Source organism: Chaetodon trifascialis, chromosome 9 (assembly GCF_039877785.1).
Source record: "Chaetodon trifascialis isolate fChaTrf1 chromosome 9, fChaTrf1.hap1, whole genome shotgun sequence".
NCBI classification, from domain to species: domain Eukaryota; kingdom Metazoa; phylum Chordata; class Actinopteri; order Chaetodontiformes; family Chaetodontidae; genus Chaetodon; species Chaetodon trifascialis.
The window spans coordinates 4,160,055-4,177,751 of record NC_092064.1 but is presented as its reverse complement, the minus strand read 5'-3'; the positions used below and the strand labels follow the sequence as shown (position 1 = coordinate 4,177,751).

The 17,697-nt window shown below is 42.4% G+C and overlaps 2 protein-coding genes across 2 annotated transcripts in view; both read left to right on the top strand.

Annotated features, from left to right (window-relative positions):
• The first annotated feature begins 5,655 nt into the window (after positions 1–5,655).
• ppm1da (protein phosphatase, Mg2+/Mn2+ dependent, 1Da) lies at positions 5,656–12,828 on the top strand. The gene is made up of 6 exons (XM_070969926.1): positions 5,656–6,337; positions 7,139–7,367; positions 8,858–8,982; positions 9,407–9,588; positions 9,840–10,064; positions 10,383–12,828. The coding sequence occupies exons 1-6, from the start codon at positions 5,812–5,814 to the stop codon at positions 10,770–10,772; spliced, it is 1,677 nt and encodes a 558-aa protein (XP_070826027.1). The 5' UTR covers positions 5,656–5,811; the 3' UTR covers positions 10,773–12,828.
• Positions 12,829–13,437: 609 nt separating this feature from the next.
• brip1 (BRCA1 interacting helicase 1) overlaps positions 13,438–17,697 on the top strand; it is a 48,096-nt gene continuing 43,836 nt past the window's right edge. The window contains exons 1-5 of the mRNA XM_070970428.1: positions 13,438–13,659; positions 13,901–14,020; positions 15,873–15,984; positions 16,389–16,610; positions 17,356–17,501. Coding sequence (XP_070826529.1) covers positions 13,928–14,020; positions 15,873–15,984; positions 16,389–16,610; positions 17,356–17,501 — 573 coding nt within the window. The 5' untranslated portion in view covers positions 13,438–13,659; positions 13,901–13,927. The remainder of the gene's footprint in view (positions 13,660–13,900; positions 14,021–15,872; positions 15,985–16,388; positions 16,611–17,355; positions 17,502–17,697) is intronic.

The following is a 17,697-nucleotide window of genomic DNA, read 5'->3' as shown; positions in this document are numbered from 1 at the left end:
GGTGCTTATATCAACTATGAGTGTTGCCACCCAAACCCATGTGACTCAACTCTCTCCGTAATCACCACAATCACACAAAAATATGTAACAACAACACAAACACGAAAGAATATCATACCAAAATATAAACCATCACAAACCCTATTAATATTGAAAATGCATTACTCTCTGAACTCATTCATGGCTCCCACATACCAGCCTTTAATTATTTGATGATTACACATAATTGCTTACAATTTTCAAATTGATAGGCATGAAACAATCTAAAATTCCATATTCAAAGTCCAAACATAAACATTACAATTCACATTAGCATCATCTTCTTTCTTCTCTTTTCTGAGTCATAAGTCACCAGGCCAGAGGTTACAAACACTCTGGCTCAGGAAGAATGTCAGACCATCATTCTGTGTCAAGTAAGTCAAAATCAGAGGCAAGGTTGAGGTTAAAATGTCACCATGTGAAGCAGACACTCCTTATCCAGCTTCAGCGTCCTGTAGTTCACAGATCTTAGTTATTGGCCAGTTCAGGTAGCTGCCCTTTGTTTTAATGCTTAATAGCTTCTTTCAACTCATGTTCTGATCGTGTGAAGTTTGTCCCATTATCAGACTGTTGTTCCAGAACTTGACCATGTCTCGCTAAAACGCATCTGAGTGCATTTCTGAAAGAGTCATTATCTAGTGAAGGTGCCACTTCAATGTGGATTGCTCGTTTGGCCAGGCAAGTAAAAATGACACCGTGCCTCTTGACCACTTCTTCAGCTCTTCACTTGAAATGGTCCGAATACACCACTCTGACAACAATAAATGTGTCTTCATCTTAAATTACTCTTTCATAAAATAAGTCTGCCATCTGCTGGGACACTGGATGAGCATTCATTCTTCGACAGATGACACACATAGATAGAGCTCTCCTTATGGCTACACTAGTGCCAGTAATCCAGTACCTCTCCCACAGTTTGGGGATTGGTTACAACCACCATGCCCCACTTCCTGATGGATATGCCTTAGAAGCATGTCTGAAATATGGAAATCCACAGTCAGTATTATGGGTAACTTTAGCCTCTGCAGGCACAGATGACCTGTTCAGTCAACCACCAACTCTCAGGACACCATCTTCTACCAATGGGCAGAGTTTATAAATGTGACCACAAAACTTCACACTTTTGCCGTTTTGCAGCCTGAAGAGTTCATCTGGATACCTTGTTCTTTGGCAGAACATAATGATCTGCAGTTCAGCCTTTTCAATCCCTTCCACTGACAAACAACTTGGAACTGTGCCCCCCCCCCAACATTGTGGCAGTAACAAGCATCATTTGGGGAATGGTAGCAGACTTCAACGGAGCTACTCTAGCTTTTCCCATGACAAAAGGACTGAATACTTGTGAAAGTGCATTATGTGACAGGAAGTAAGTCACCACTCCATAGCCGTTTTCGCTTGATCACAGAAATTGTGAGTTTGTTTGTTGTTTCCTCAAAGTCCAGTTGTTTCAGTTCTGGCAAGTTCTCTAAAAGGCAGAGTTCCTGCAGTCAACTTATCCACACCTTAGCAGCTGACTCAGGTATGATATAATTCCAGCTGAGTGCTCTCCTGCACAGATCCCATAAGATTTTCTTAGCAGACCGTGGGACTAAAGATTCCCAGATGATCATAAATGGAGCTAACAGTTGAGAGAATTCCTCATCTGGTAAGTGGTGTGTTCATAACCTTAAACTTACAAGCACTGGACTAAATGCACCATTCCACACCAAGTACTCTCTCCACAGGTGGCAGATCCCTGCCTATAGCCAACTTTCTCATGGCCTTAGTTCTTTGGCTTTCAGGTAACATCACATCTGTTGCTTATCCACTTCATAAGCTGGAATCCACCTTAAGCACGGAAGGAAACAAGGTCATAATAAAGATATACTGCTTCCTCCTCTGAAGCCACTGACACCAGACATTCACCAACATAGAAAAAATTTAGAACCTTATCCACTGCTTCCTGGATAAATTGTTCTTTATTATCTTATATGCATTTCCTGAGAGCAAAATTGGCACAGCTGTGAGGTGACATGGCCCCAAAGAGATGCACCATCATCCTAAAGTGAAGCCTTGAATCAAATCCCCTTCTGACCACCAGGGGGACCTCAACAAATGACCATCTTCAGTACCTTTACCTGGTGAAACATGGATTCAACATCTGCCATGATCACTACTGGCTCTTTCTTAATTCTGGTCACCACCCTAATTAATGAACTGGTAACATTTGGTCTTAAGAGATCTGCCATGATCACAACTGGCCCCCAAACTCTGCTCTACCCTTTTTGTAGGATGATGAACACCATGGTGCCAGACCTTGCCCCCATGATGTTCCAATTCACCTTCAGACACCCTTTCAGCACAACCATTCCTAACAAGATCATTCATGAGAGCATTATAGTCTGCATAAAATACTAAATCTCCAGAAGCCTCTACTTCAGCTGCTCAACAATTTTCTTGTTATTTTGCATGCTAAGCTCATTTGTCCTCAGTGGTAAGCTGATCTGTTAGGGTCCATTCACTTGGTTCCAAGGCCTGAGGAACATTTGTCCCTATCAACAACCCAATCCTGACATCTATCTCAGGCAAATGGACATGTTTCAAATGGGGCCATCCCTGAAGATCCCTTTGCTTTGGAATGTTTCCACAGTGGACAGACATGCACTCCTGTGGTTAAGTCTTCAGAAGCTTGCAGAAGTTATCATGTTTTAAACTGGCTACCTCCAGTCCTGACACAATATGGCTACTTACAACTCTCTCCTAGGACATGGTTTCCAAGAAAATATGTGTCCTCTTCCCTGTGAGACCAATCTTGTGCATCAAATTTTCTATACAGAAAATTGTTGTGCATTCTTGGTCCAAGAAAACATGGACGGTAACAATTTTGCTCCCCTTCTTTGACACAGAAACTATGCAAAGTTTACAATTATGATCACCAGTCCCAGTAAGACCACTGGACACCAGATTGTTGTCCACTACTACCTCTGATTTCCTCTCTGCTTGGTCAGAGCCTCTTCCCCTTTCTTTTGGAGAAATGTGAAGTATACTTGGATGTTTGAAACCACATTTTGCACAGGAAATTTACTTACAGCAAGCTTTACCGATGTGTCAATACACAATAAGCCAAAACAGATGCTCTCTAGAAAGAAAGAAAGAAATCCCTTTATTTGTCACAATTTAACACAACATGCGAAGTTAGTGAGGGGAAACTGCACACGCCATGCGTATGTAAAATTTTTTCTTGGCCTTTAACCCATCCTGGTCAGTCCTTTCTCCGCGGCAGACCAGGAGTGGTGGGCTGCCAGCCGACCGGCGCCCGGGGACCAGTTCCTTTTGTCATCACCATTGGTCGGGTGGTGATCTTCTTGCATGTTTTTAGTGGGGATGTTTTTACCGAGGATACCCCAGGTGAGCACGGGGAGAACATGCAAACTTCACACAGAAAGGCCCCTTTCCTCGAGCAGCAGGCACTGAAGGAATGGTGGAGGACACCAGCGCCCACAGTGAGATTTGAACCGGGACCTTCTGGCTGTGAGGCGACAGTGTTACCACCTGTACCACCGTGCCACCTTAGAACACTATCTTCTCTTTGTGAGTCCTTTTATCCAACTGGGGACACATATCAGTTGTGTGCCTTCATCCACCGCAAAGACACATCCTCTTTGCTGTTTGAATATGTTCCTTCTCTTTGGGTCCAGGTTGAGTTTTGTTTTCCACAGAAGCTACAGTAGCACAGTGGCAAAAGTAGTTCTCATTATTCCAGGATGAGGCTGTGATTTGAGTTTGTGTTACGCCTTAATTTACTGAAGGAGGATCCTGTATGTTTCCAAACACTGGGTTACAGATTTTCACTTGCCTCTCAAAGAATCTAGTGATGTCAATGAATATAGGTCTCTGACTGTATGTCTCCTACAGCTCCCAGACAGTTCACCACATGTCCCTGAGTTTGTAAGGCAACTTCCACACAATGCTCATGACCCTTAGTGTACTGTTCCAGGAAAAAACAGTTACTGTAGCTCTCAGTGTTTCTTTTAACGCCTTTCTCAAAAGCTTTCATAAAGACGCAATATTTCAATGGAATATTTGCTGTTTTATCAAGAGTGTAGTTATTTCATCTTTCTTTCTCATAATGCCTAACATATTTTGATCCTCATTTTGTGACTCAAATGTGCATTCAAGGCATCTCCATGTTGAATTTGTTTGTTCACTTTAGCATTTTGATACCTGAAATGTTCCCTGGGTTCACTGGCTCAGAATGAATGAGCTAAGATAGTTTCTCCATAGGCCTTGTTCTGGGATCCATGTAGTTATGTTAAATTTCCTTTTGTAACACTGACATTTGTTGAATAAGTGACTTGGCGTTAGCACTAAGAGCATGTGGTTTTAATTGTACTTTTTCCAAATGAGAGTTCATTCCATCTTTAAAGCTTTGTTATGGATTTTTTTCCACTCAGGATGCTTTGAGATTGTAACACGTGTGCCATGTATGCTGCAATTTCCTTATCTAACTGAAGCTGCTCCTTCCTCCACCTTAGTCATTCCTCCTCTTCTTCCATTTCATGTTTGTCCTCTAATGATTTTTGTCAGTAATGCTGCCAAGTCTGCCTGTGCTTTAAGATGCAAAGAAGAAATTATTGCAGCAGCAGCAGCAGCAGCAGCAGACTTTTCTCCAATAGTTTTGTGAAGTGGTTGCACTGCTTCCCACATTTGACACACTGTTGCCTGGCTTTACATCATCTTGCATATCATCTGTCATGATTAGGAATGCAGCCTGCATGGGTACTTGAAGTTCATCCTCTATTAGAAAGTAGAGCTCTTCTTCAGCTATTGCAGCAGGATAAGATTGACCAAGGCTGCTATTGTGGAACAATTCCTCAGACTAACTCAACTAATGTTGAGCATCATCTTTAATGTCTTACTGTATTCCACAATGCTGGCAAACCATTAATTTTGTTAACCCTATGGAAGTAAAGGAATCATTACATAACATGCTGGTATTTTCACAAAGGTGAATTAAACTCTTCAAATGGGATTGCACATATGAGGAATGTTCCTTTCGTTTCATACATTCTGTTATTTCTGGTGGGACAGCAGGTAATGCGCGTGCCTCACAGCAAGAAGGTCGCCGGTTTGATCCCCGGGTCAGGCGGGGCCTTTCTGTGTGAAGTTTGCATGTTCTTCCCGTGCATGCGTGGTTTCTCTCTGGGCACTCTGGCTTCCTCCCACAGTACAAAAACATGCTCATTAAGTTAATTGGTGACTCTAAAATTGTCCTTAGGTGTGAGTGTGAGCATGAATGGTTATTTGTTTGTGCCCTACAATTGACTGGCGACCGGTTCTGGGTGTACCCCACCTCTTGCCCATTGACAGCTGGGATAGGCTCCAGCCACCCCCCCACCCCCCTTCCCGCAATCCTGAAAGCGATAGTCGGTATAGAAGATGAATGAATATGAGCCCTTTCATTTTAATCACAATGAATTTGTGTTCCTGCTGTAGCTTGTCTATTTTATTCATAGAGGCCTTCGCAGTGAATTTAATTGGACCAATTTCCCTCCTTTAATTCCTTTTTTATTTTGTGTTTTCAATAGAACCCGCTAGAGGGCAACAGCTGCATTGGCGCTGCCACGTCCACGTGCTAGAAGAAGATCGACTCTGACGTCAACACGTTTGAGCATGCCTACTACGCTCGAACATAAACAAAGGCAGGGCGCCGCGCTGCATTTAACTGTACTCTTCTATATTTTTATATGGTGACAGTGTCGAAAGATTTGAGGGGAACTTATTTCTGGAGCCATGGAAAATGCATTATTGATGCGAGTGAGTGTTTTTACCGACCAAGGAGGCAGGAAATACATGGAAGATGTGACCGAGGTCATAGTAGAGCCCGAGCCGGGAGAAGATGAGCCGACGCTGGGTGAGCCAGAATATAGCAGCGGGGGAGACTGTATGGTCCGTTCTCCGGCCGGCGACATGCATCCAGACCACAATGAAGAAACCATGGAGTCCTCGCATGTTTTAGATGTGTCTTGTGAATCTGTACGAGCGGAAGACCAAAGTATATCTGTGGAAATATCTTTAAAGGGAGGGCAGAGCCCGCCGCGAGCAGAGTCGAGCACTGCGAGTCGTTCCCGCCGTTCCGTCGCGTTTTTCGCTGTGTTCGACGGGCACGGGGGTCGCGAGGCTGCGCAGTTTGCACGAGACTATTTGTGGGAGTTCATGAAGAAGCAGCGGGGGTTCTGGTCAGACTGTGACCGGGATGTTTGCTCCGCTATACGCAAAGGATTTGTCGCCTGCCACCACGCTATGTGGAAAAAGCTGCGTAAGTATACTAACACGTTACTAAATGATGACATAACGTTATCAGCTGTCAATAGGGGCCGTTTACCACATGTCTGTCCCTCCCCCTGTTACAGTAATATTTAGTACGACCACCATGCCAGACCTCATAATTAGACTGCCCTCTGTGGCCTAATGTTTACGTTCCACCCTGAAAGTTTTTACTTCGTGGACTGTGGCGCACAGCTAACTTATGTCTGTCCTACCTAAAGTAAATTCACTGGTACCATTCTTACTATTTGCTACTGTTTTGCTATTTAAATACAACATGATTTGTGGGGCTAATAGTTTTAGCAACCAAAGGCAACAGAGCTAACGGCTCCCGGCTTGACTCCAAACAAAGCGGACACAGTGAACACACACTAACATTACGTTATCAGTTCAGACGTATGTTCAGAAGTTATTTTCGGTGTAGAAGTCGGACGATACTTTATCATTTTCTTGGACTCTACTTCAGTATTTTGTTATTACCCATCACAAAACCTCGAGAATCGTTAAAAAAAATCGTTAATGTGTGCTATGTATGTAGACACCGGCAGTCTGCTCAGGTGACTGCCTGGATATGCCTGGGCATGTTAGCTGTGTTACAGCTTGTGTCTACACACAGTGTCTGTGAAGCGCATGACTGGTTTTGATTACATTGGACATACTTGCTCCAGGACAATCTACGTCCGACGAACTGCCCTTAATGTTATAGTGTTTTGCATATGCAATAAGCAGTTCCTTAGCACCAACTGGTTTCTGCTAATAAAATATGTTCATTTTCTCTCTTTCATGTTCTTAGCTGAATGGCCAAAGACACTTACGGGCCTTCCAAGCACATCAGGCACTACAGCCAGCGTAGTGGTCATCCGAGGCAACCGCATGTATGTAGCACATGTTGGGGACTCTGCAGTGGTTCTAGGGGTCCAGGATGACCCCTCAGTCCCATTCATCAGAGCTGTGGAAGTCACACAAGATCACAAACCAGAATTACCCAGAGAGAGGGAGCGTATTGAAGGTCTGGGAGGGAGGTAAGGATTAACCCACAAGATGCCCTGTCTTTGCATTTTATTTAAACATGATATTAATTTTAGTAATGTTCAAGTTTCAGGTTTGTTCATTGCCATTAATCCGTATACATAGTACACAACTGAACAAAATGTCATTCCTCGTGACTTCATGGTGCTACTACACAAATAAGAATAATAAATAATAATAACAGTAAAGTACAATAAAATAGGCTTTAAATAAAATAGAATAGGAATATATAAAAGGAAAACAGTAAGTTGTAATACTGTAATGAATAGAATGCTGTGTTTCATATAACATACTTATTGCGTTGGAAAGGGTGTTTTTGAAGCATGGCCAGCACGTCATCGCTCAGGACACATAACCGTAACTCTCCACAAAAGAAAACTTTTCAATTGAAGATTTCCTGTCAGAACTTGCAACGATTTAACTGCCACAGGGACCTACATTGGATCAAACTGTTGTGACAGCTTATTCATTCTCAAGATTCAGCACCTCCACCACCCCCTATGTATGACAAAGAAGCAACTGTAACCAAGGGGCATCTCTTTTGTACAGTAGCATGTCAAAATGTTATCAGCCTCAGAGGATAATGTTTTTTGTACTGTCTGTGGCATGTGTACTGATGTTTTAGTAGTGACAGGCTCCTGGGTAGCTTGACAACAACCTGGCATTTGGTGAGAGGTTTCAGGACATGAATGTAAACAAACGGAGCTGAACATATTTGCAACGTTGTTTAATGTGGAACTAGCTGATGTGCCTGACAACCAACATCATAAAATCTTTGATCTCCCACTGTGAGCAGCTCTTTTCAAAACTAACTGTTGCAAAGACTCAGATCTGCTCAAGAAAGACAGACCCAAACCTGGAAAATGGCTGCGATTATCATGATCGTCATCATTACCATCTGACATCATCCTCACCACAGAGAGGCAGTTCTAGTCAATGCAGAAGTTAGCGTGATGTATGTGGCAAATAACTGTATGAGCATCCCTTCACCACATATGCAAAGTAACCAATCACCAGTGACCCCCCTGTGTGTGCCACCCCTATAAAAAATTTCGGGGGGTGCCACTGAGTTTGGCTCTTGAAGGACACCGTAAAAAATGTCCCTTGATAGGAAAAAGGCTCCACACCCCTGATTTAAATCCTGTTTTTAACTAAACTGCAATAATTGGAAACCTTTGTGTAAAAGATCATTTTTGTCAAAAGGGTCAGTGGAAACTGCCTCCAAAATAAACAGAGTTGAATCAACACCTCTCGAAAACACTTTAAACAAATATTGAACACCATAACCCGGATGAAGGTGGGATGATGGATTAGACAGCATTAGTTTATTTCAGTGTAAGTTATTACCTGGCTGCTAAGTGTAATTCTTGTTTTTACAGTCCACCCATTATGTCTAAAACTGTTTTTTTTTTGAATTTGTGCATTCTTTGCGTGACGTAAGTAGCAGCCTCTCTCTTCTCTCCCCTTCTCTATCTGTTAACAGTGTGATCAAGAAATCTGGAGTGAACCGGGTGGTCTGGAAGAGACCGAGGCTGAGTCACAACGGCCCAGTCCGTCGGAGCACTGTCATTGACCAGATACCTTTCTTGGCGGTAGCCCGAGCTCTCGGTAGGAAAAGCAGCAATCACAGTAATCTCAGTGAATAACCTGTTTGGAAGGTAGCACAAATGAATTACTAGAATTATCTAGTTATTTTTCTCTGACCACGAAAAAATTATCAAACTACAAAACCATAAAACCCTCACTTTTGTAAATTAATGCTCATCGGAAAGAACTATCAGTTATCAGAGGTGTAGGACAAATGAGTGTAGATCATTCCAGAGTTTTTGGTCCTCAACATTACCCCAGGTCTTGAGTCTATAATAACCCCTTTATTACTGACTTTTGATTTCTTTGCATTCACGAACATCGTGCTTAGAGCTTTCTGCTACCCAGTTGATACAACAAAAAAATGGGTCCCAACCAGTCATCATAGATAGTCTGAGTCTAAAAACAGTGGTGCCTTCAGCTAAGTTTCTTTTCTCTGCAACAGGTGATCTGTGGAGCTATGACTTCTATAGTGGGGAGTTTGTGGTTTCTCCTGAGCCAGACACTAGTGTGGTGACCCTTGACCCAAGAAAACACCGCTACATCATCTTGGGCAGTGACGGTCTGTGGAACATGGTGCCACCTCAAGAGGCTATCTCCATGTGTCAGAACAACGACGAGGCAATGGTGAGTGGAACGCTACATTTGCAAAGACTTGATTGTGTTATGGGTGGGTTACTGTGTTGCAGTTATCATTTTGGATCACTATACAGTAGATGAATGGCTTCCTCCTGCCTGCTTTAAGGTCTGTTGTAGATTGACTAAAGGTTAGCTCAACAAACATGAGCAAAAGGCTCTAAAACGATACTTGATTGATAGTCTCAGAGAAATGTCAACCTCATATCAAATCAGTGTAATAACAGCCTTCCATGCTGCAGGCTCCATGTGGGGTATCAAGTGCCCGGCAGCTGGTCAGCCATGCTCTGTTGCGATGGCGCCAGCGCATGTTGCGTGCTGACAACACCAGCGCCATCGTAATCGCCTTGCTGGAGCCCGGGTCCTCCAAGGACACCTTGCACCATGAGGAGGTGCTGCTCGACTTAGCCAAGGTCTCCCAGTGTCCTCCCACCTCCATATCCCGTGCTGACACTCCTCTCCTTCAGGTGAGGCCAGGATGACACAAATGCAGCACAAAATTCACACGACACACTCTTTTTGTAAAAACTAATTTTTTTGCACCCAAATACCGCCAAATAATGAACCACATGTGGATGTGAGGCATTACTGGGGAGTGTAAAAAAAACAAAAAACAAAACCTTTAACACTTTCTTACATGGTTTAATTTTGCTGGACAACATGTTACTGTTATTTGACCAGATTATATAAATCAACCCCAATAATAGAGAGAGCCAATAGTAAAGGCTCTGAAAATTCAGATGGTTGGCCAGGTGCTGAAGTTTTTTTAACCTGTTCTCTTGCAGCGCCCTCCTGAAGAAGACTCTCCCTCTGCCATGTGTGAATTCCTCCCTGCCTTGGAGCGACGGGATGGATTATCAGGAAGCAACAGCCTATACCACATGGATCTGTCTGACCCATTCACTCTGACTCCACTGTGTCCAAACAGTAGTGCTGAGCTTCCCAGTCAGTCCAGTCCCACTGACAGGACAGTTGGCAGCAGGGCACCCAACAACAAAAGAACTATCAACCGATCATCATCACCATCATCAGGCCAGTCAGCTAAGAAGGCACGGCGCAGGACTGCCGACAGGCTGCCACTAGCCCAACACAATGTAGAGAAGAAACAGAAGGAGTCCAATAACGTCTCCCCAATTCTCCAGCAGCACAATAAGACCACAGTGTGTGTATGCTGAAACACGCACGGATACATCAGCCTGCTGCCTCCCACTGTCGGTCTTGTCACTTGTGGCCCTCCTGCACATTCTCACAATTCAATCCAACCTTGATCCAGAGCTTGTGGAAAGACCTGTCTTCTTGTTCAGCAACAATACAGTACTCCTTTGACAACTTAGGGCTTTTTTGGAAAAGTGCTCATTTTCCTGATTTCCAAAATTCCCCCCTGAAATGCTGATTACCGTCTTCTACACAATCAGATTTTTGATTTGTATCTTATTTCAGCTCTTCCTGGTCACAGTTAAGAAATAAGTATAAGCAGTGATGCCGGTGTAAATATAATGCATTTTCTAGATGGATATTGAAAAGTAAGACAAACTGTTCATTTAGAATAAATCTATATTTTTTATACATTCTTTTATTGTACAATGATGAAAAAAAGAATTCCACCTCAGTTGTCATCTCCTCCTCACTCTCACTATACCATTGTGTGCACACCCTGTGTTTAAAAATATTTATGTATTTTAATTCTTATCATTTTACTTTATCACTGGAGATTTGTCTTGAATATAAACTGAAGGTGCTGCTACAGTCACAAACCATAAGCTACTACATTGTGTATATTGATATATAAATATATGTACTAAGTGTCTGTAGCATTTTTTCTTTGACAGTATGTATTTGCCATAACACATCTGCCCTTGGTGAAGTTTCAAGATATGGAAGGTGTTTTAAAGTTTTAATTGCACAGTACATCTTAAGGGATAGATCCACTCTTTCAATCATCTTACATTGTTGTAATTTATGATGAAGCATTACGGTTGAGTTTTTTTGGTGTCTTGACTTGTGTGAGCCTGCTCCACCCATTCATACATTAGATAATGACTTTCTGTGTTTCTGAGAATTGCCTTTCAACAGCCCTCTGCTGTGCAGAAGCTTTTGCAGAGGTTGTTGTGTCTGTCTTTACAATGATAGATTTCTGCCTCTGTGTTTGCTGAATGTGCAGGTAGCTGGAAAACTAAGACTTCCTTTGGTTCTGAGGGACCAACACAAAACCTGATGTTTACAAACAACATTAATGATCATTTTGTGCTGCCAGACTTCCATTGTGGTGACACTGGAGGTATCAGTGATGCCATGCAGTCTATGTTTGGCGATACATCTGTGAAATAAGAAAAATACTCTTTCACAAGCATGCTGGTCCCTACAGGCAGGGGACTGTCTTTCATCATCAGTCCACCCTGCATCCTTGTTTTATCTTGTTTACAACAAGACAATAATAATTGAGGCTGATTGAGAGGTTTCTTTAACTTTCCCCTTATCTAAGCCATTGTCCCTCCATGCTGCAGCTGCAGTTGTTTTGTTACTGTGTTACTGATGTATGCACAAGGCTCATTTGTGAGTAAATACACTCTGCATGGACTTTGTAAGACAATATTTTTGCACTGTTATGGTGACCTTAATTGTCTTTGAGAAGGGAGTTTTTGTTTTTGCCTGAAAATGAAAACGATGCAGTTAGGAATGGATGCCTACACGAGTAAACTAAAAAAATGTTTGAGGACAAAAACGATATTAACTCCAGCAAATAGAAGGGAATCTTCATTCTTTTGAATCGAGTTTGCAGAACATGGCTGTGCCCTCTTTTACAGCTAATGTTTTAGTTACACAACAGTGTATGATTCAGATGAGAAACATTCTCTGTGAGAGAATAATGACACAGATGAGATAGATGTCTCAGTCTTTGAAGAACCTTGTTACATGATGATGATGTGTTTTCATTAAGCTAAGTGCAATTGCTCACAGGAATTTGTAGCATTATGGATTGGTTCAAAAATATTGTAGTGTTGATTGGCAGTGTTGGAGGAATGATGATGCTCATGTTTTACAAGTTGCAAATACAGTCCATTACCTGGCTTGGGATCCCTGTATGATTTTTATATATTATTTTTGAGTAGTCCACTCATTTACTCTGTTGCTGTGCTAACAGCATAAATGCATGTGTACAGTGTAAATGTGAAAAACACTTATCTGGAAATTAACCTATTTAAATAAAAAGCTCTCTGAAGTAAAGTCATGAAAAACATTTTTTTGCATTCTTGCATCTGTCATGTCCTCATAAGTTTGTTTTCTTAATTCCTCTTGTCATGAGTACATTTGTGCTTTTTTTTAATACTTTACTACAAGCATAATGTTATCATGTCATTTACACTTCTATACATCATCCTAATTTGGCACAGTCCTGTACTAAATGTATTTTCTTTTCTCATCGCCACCCCCTCAATATGTCCCCAGGCAAAGATGCATTTTTCCATTGAGATTTTATCCTATCAAGAGGTCACAGGCCGAGCCCGACGCGGATGTGTACAACGGAAGTTCCGTTGCGCTGCTCGTCAAAAGTCAAGTTGCAACTATGATTGCTGCCCAATGTAACCGGAAGATCACAAGAAATATAAATAAAAGTGTAAAAATTGCCACTATCTTGTTATAAGTATTAGTATCGTTACATACCCAGTAAAAGCTTGCAGCATGAAGACCATATTGCTCCAAATGATTTTTAGAAGGCAAATGTGCTTTTACTTGCAACGCATTGTATGACGCTTCCAATCCAGGGATGTTTCGCGATTATTTTATTTTGAAAGCGATTGTTGGAAGCTCTAATGTGTAATGGGGCTAACTTCCTGTGGTGTTCCCGAATGTGATTTTTCAGAGCGGGAAGAATCATGAAGAGAGTCAGTTACAGTGAACAGCGTGTGTTCGCCGAATTAGTTTCTTATACTCTTTGACCAGTGTCACCAGTTTAAACATTGGTTATGGATAGCACAGCAAATCAAAGAATCGGTGGAAAATGTAGCATTAGCGTGAGTTCTTGCTAGGTCAGTAATAGCTAACGAGTGACTGAAGTCTCAGGTAGGTGACGACTTTAGATGAACACAGACAGCAAACAAGTGGAAAGTAACGTTTGTTAGACGAATTAGTTAATAAACTGTGTTAGTTAAGTCTGTTAGTCGTCTGTTACAGTATCTTGGCTCGTGAGTTAATGAGTTCCAGTAACTGACATGGGCTTTACTCACATTGCATTGAACATGTCTGTATAATACAGAACGGTGTCTAATGTAAGATCTATCACGTGTTTCTTTTACTTTAAAAGATCCTCGTGCAGCGGGGACAGACAACCATGGCTACACCTGCGGTGAAATACACCATTGGAGGGGTGAAGATCAACTTCCCGTGCAAGGCGTATCCATCCCAGCTGGCAATGATGAATTCAGTGAGTGACATCCTATTTTACGATTTATAGGGAATTATTTGAACGTCTCACTGGTATCTCTGGGTGCTTTTCATCCTCGTCTCCTCCACTCGCTTCCTCTCCTGGCGTCTTAGCTCCGCCCAGCGAGGACATGAAAGAGGGATGCGAGGAAGGGGCGTGAGGACGGAGGAAACGAAACTCCGAAATGAAAAATCCTCGCTCCACAGCGTCAGTCCGAAGCGACGTCAATTACTGATGACGTTTGCACAGCTGTAAAAGCTGTAAAACGTGATATTATGGTCAGATCTGCAGTCAGACTGTTCTACTCCTGATTGCTATTGATGAGGTTTCAATTATATGCCGTTAGAGGCATAACAGAGGACGGCTGTGTGGTAGATTAAACCAATATCCGTGTAGCCTTGCTTTAAAAAACCGCAATATACCAAGAATTTTTTTACAATTGTTAAAAGGACACAGTTGAAACAAGAATCAAGATAACATTTGTGAAGACCTGCTCCCGCCATGATTCAAACGTGTGCCACATACGACACGCCCCTTAAATAATAAAAGACTTCCGCGTAGGCTACACCGGTGTATCCTCACTCTGATCTCCTTCAGAAGCCTCCTCTCTCCTCGCTCCTCGTCTCCTTCAGGTGCATTTAAGCAATTGGAAGATCCTTCATCATGGCGGAGGGGAAACGACTTCCGGGTCGACGAAGGAGAGAGGAGACGAGGAGGCACAATTAAATGTAATGAAAAGCACCCTCTGAAAGTATGCAGTAAGGAAGTCAATTACGTAGTTGTGGGATACAGGTGTGTCAGCTTTGGTGACGTCTCAGCCATCTTGTACAGAATATTTGTCACATAAACAAACCAGTGAATCTCTACCTGCTCATGCTGGAGCTTGTTCCAACTCACAGTGGGTTAGAAGCTGAGTATATCCTACGAACTGCCAGTTTATCACACTGTGGAAAGATAAAGTCACACAACAACACAACACACACGTTTTTATGCAATTTAGAGTTAGCACATTGAATGTCATCGTAGATCTAAACTCATGTATCTCTGTGTAATGACACAGATTGATGCAGTATGTTAAATACCATGTTCGGTCCAGTCAACCCTCCTATTTTTCGCATGATTCTCCTGCATTGTACCCTTTTTTCCTGCTGCACTCCTGGCTGTGATGTTGATGGGAGCCATAACTACTGAACCTATTTGATGTGTTTGCTACTTTCCTGTGTAACATCTAGTGATGAGAAATGATTCACTCGCCAATAAAACAAGAAGATGGATGAACTTGAGAGGGATGGAGTACCTGCCAGAAAGTTTTTTGTTTTTTGTGCCTTAGTGTATCACATGGAGGGAAAAGTGCCGAATCTACCAAGCATAAGCACACCCAAGAGGTGCAGAAACACAAGACAATGACTGTGTTTGTATTATCTCTCCCATCCATTTTCATAATCGCCCTCTCCTACCAATGGTCTCTCTCGCCAGTAGCCTCTCTTGAATGTGATGTGTACAAACCCTCAAATAATGCCCTTTCGACTCAGTGGAGGTGGTGGGTGAGAAAGGAGAATGATGGCTATGCTATCATCCCTGATGGAGAACATGTCCACCCCATGCAGGACACTGACAGCTCTGGGCAGCTCCTCAGTCATAGGCTGCTTCACCCGTGGTGTGTGAAGGAGACTGCAGGTCCTTCCTTCGTGCTCCTGTCAGACTTTACAGTATATATGCAGATATATGCAGTAATGTTAAATTCAACCAGTCCGCTTTAATTATCACAGTATTTACTTTTTTCCAGACTTTCCAGACATTACATAGAAGGTAACCACAGAGGCAGTTAACTGACCGTGTGTTTTGTCTGCAGATCATACGAGGGCTGAACTCTGGGCAGCACTGTTTGCTGGAGAGCCCCACAGGAAGTGGAAAGAGCTTGGCCTTGCTCTGCTCGGCTCTGGGCTGGCAGCGGGCTCAGTTTGGTAAGTCAGGAGGACTCACTGCTGTCCTCAAACAAAATGAAAAGCTCCTGTGCACAGATTAAGAAGAGCACAAGTCTGTTTTACACAGGCAGGTATCACATGGATGCTTTCAGTTTCTCATTCAGGTTTTCATAAACTGCGACCTGTAACCTTAAGCTGGATGATATATTTTTACAATATCTATTGAGTGATGTGAGACTAGGTAGGTCTTGAATATTTGTCATTGTAATAATAATAATTAAAAATGGCATATAAAGCAGTTAACTGTTAAAAATATTCACAGTACAAATATTTTTCTTTCTTACTATTTCCTTCTTTGTAAATATCTTCTGACTTTGTTGATGTGACCGACTGAGAGTCAGTCTCACTGATAGTTACATCTGTGTTTCCATGTCTGCTGACAGCTAAGCCGCTGGAACGAGGGAGCCCCGGGGGGGACAAGAGTCAGTCAGATAAAAACTGTGGAGACCAGAAGAAGTCAGGTGTCGCCGCCCCCTGTCACTGTGTGTGCCACAGCAGAGCCAACGGGACCACAGCTACAGCAGCAGCCCAACCTGCTGTTGTGGACCTCACTGTGTCACCCTGCAAAGAGCCGTCACAGCCTCCACCTCCAGCACCTGAACATAGTAAGTGTCTGACACTCTGTCATTTTGTTTGTGGCAGCATCTGAAACATGCCTGGACCTGTCTCCCCCTTAGCACAATGGCAGACATTTCAAATAAGGAGACTTTTCTAATATCAAATACAAATTGTTACTATTTTATGTATTTCTAGTTATATTTGATTAGTTTGTAAAGATTCATGCTTTGACATTAAATCCTATCTAGACTGACTGCGATTCCCTGCTGTGACACAAACTACCAAAAGAAGAGCAAAAAGCCTGGACTGGGGATGCTGTTACAGACTGTGTGTGTTAATAAACACTGGTGTGAACTTAAAGGTGAAAAAAAAAAAACCCCTGTGCTCCTGTTCCAATTTAGAGCTCATTAAGTGGCGCATGGAAGGGTGCCTTGATAGTTTTGATATCAAGGTATTTGTGCCAGCTGCAGGTAAAGATGAGCATGAACTGTTTGCTCTCTTTTTACTTTTTTCACTTTGTAGCTTTTAGTGAGTCAGTGAACTGACAACTTTGTAAAAGCAATTGGGCTTTGAAAGAAACTTTAATTTTAAGTTGAGAGTCGGTGCAGGGGATCTCACAAGTTATTCAATCAATCAGTGAATCTTTACACCAGACTGAGGTAATTACATGTTAGTATAACAACGAGCCAGAGCTGCAGGAGCAGGGCTAGCCAGCACGAAGCCATTTCTATACTTAAATTGAGATTGTACGCAATCCTAACATTTCAATGTGTTGCACTTGGTGTGTTTCAGTGCCATTACCAAAGGAGTCACAGCCAAAGAAACAGTCTATAGCCTCTCGCCTGTCTGAGAAGCTCCAGGCTTCCCTCAGCTCTGACTGCAAGACAGACGACGACTTCCAGCCAGACAGGAAACGCATTCGTGTTGCTGAACACACGGTAGTTGTTGATGCTTTGCATACACTATTATACATTTCTACTGAGTTTACTGAATGTTGAATTCACAGGGTGACTCATACATTTCAATTCAATATTCCTTTATTAGTCCCCTTTATTAGTTTTTTATTGGCCTCATGACATAAAAGAAAGAGGTTTCAATACCTGCAGTGTTTGATGAGATATTTGGAGTTAGAAT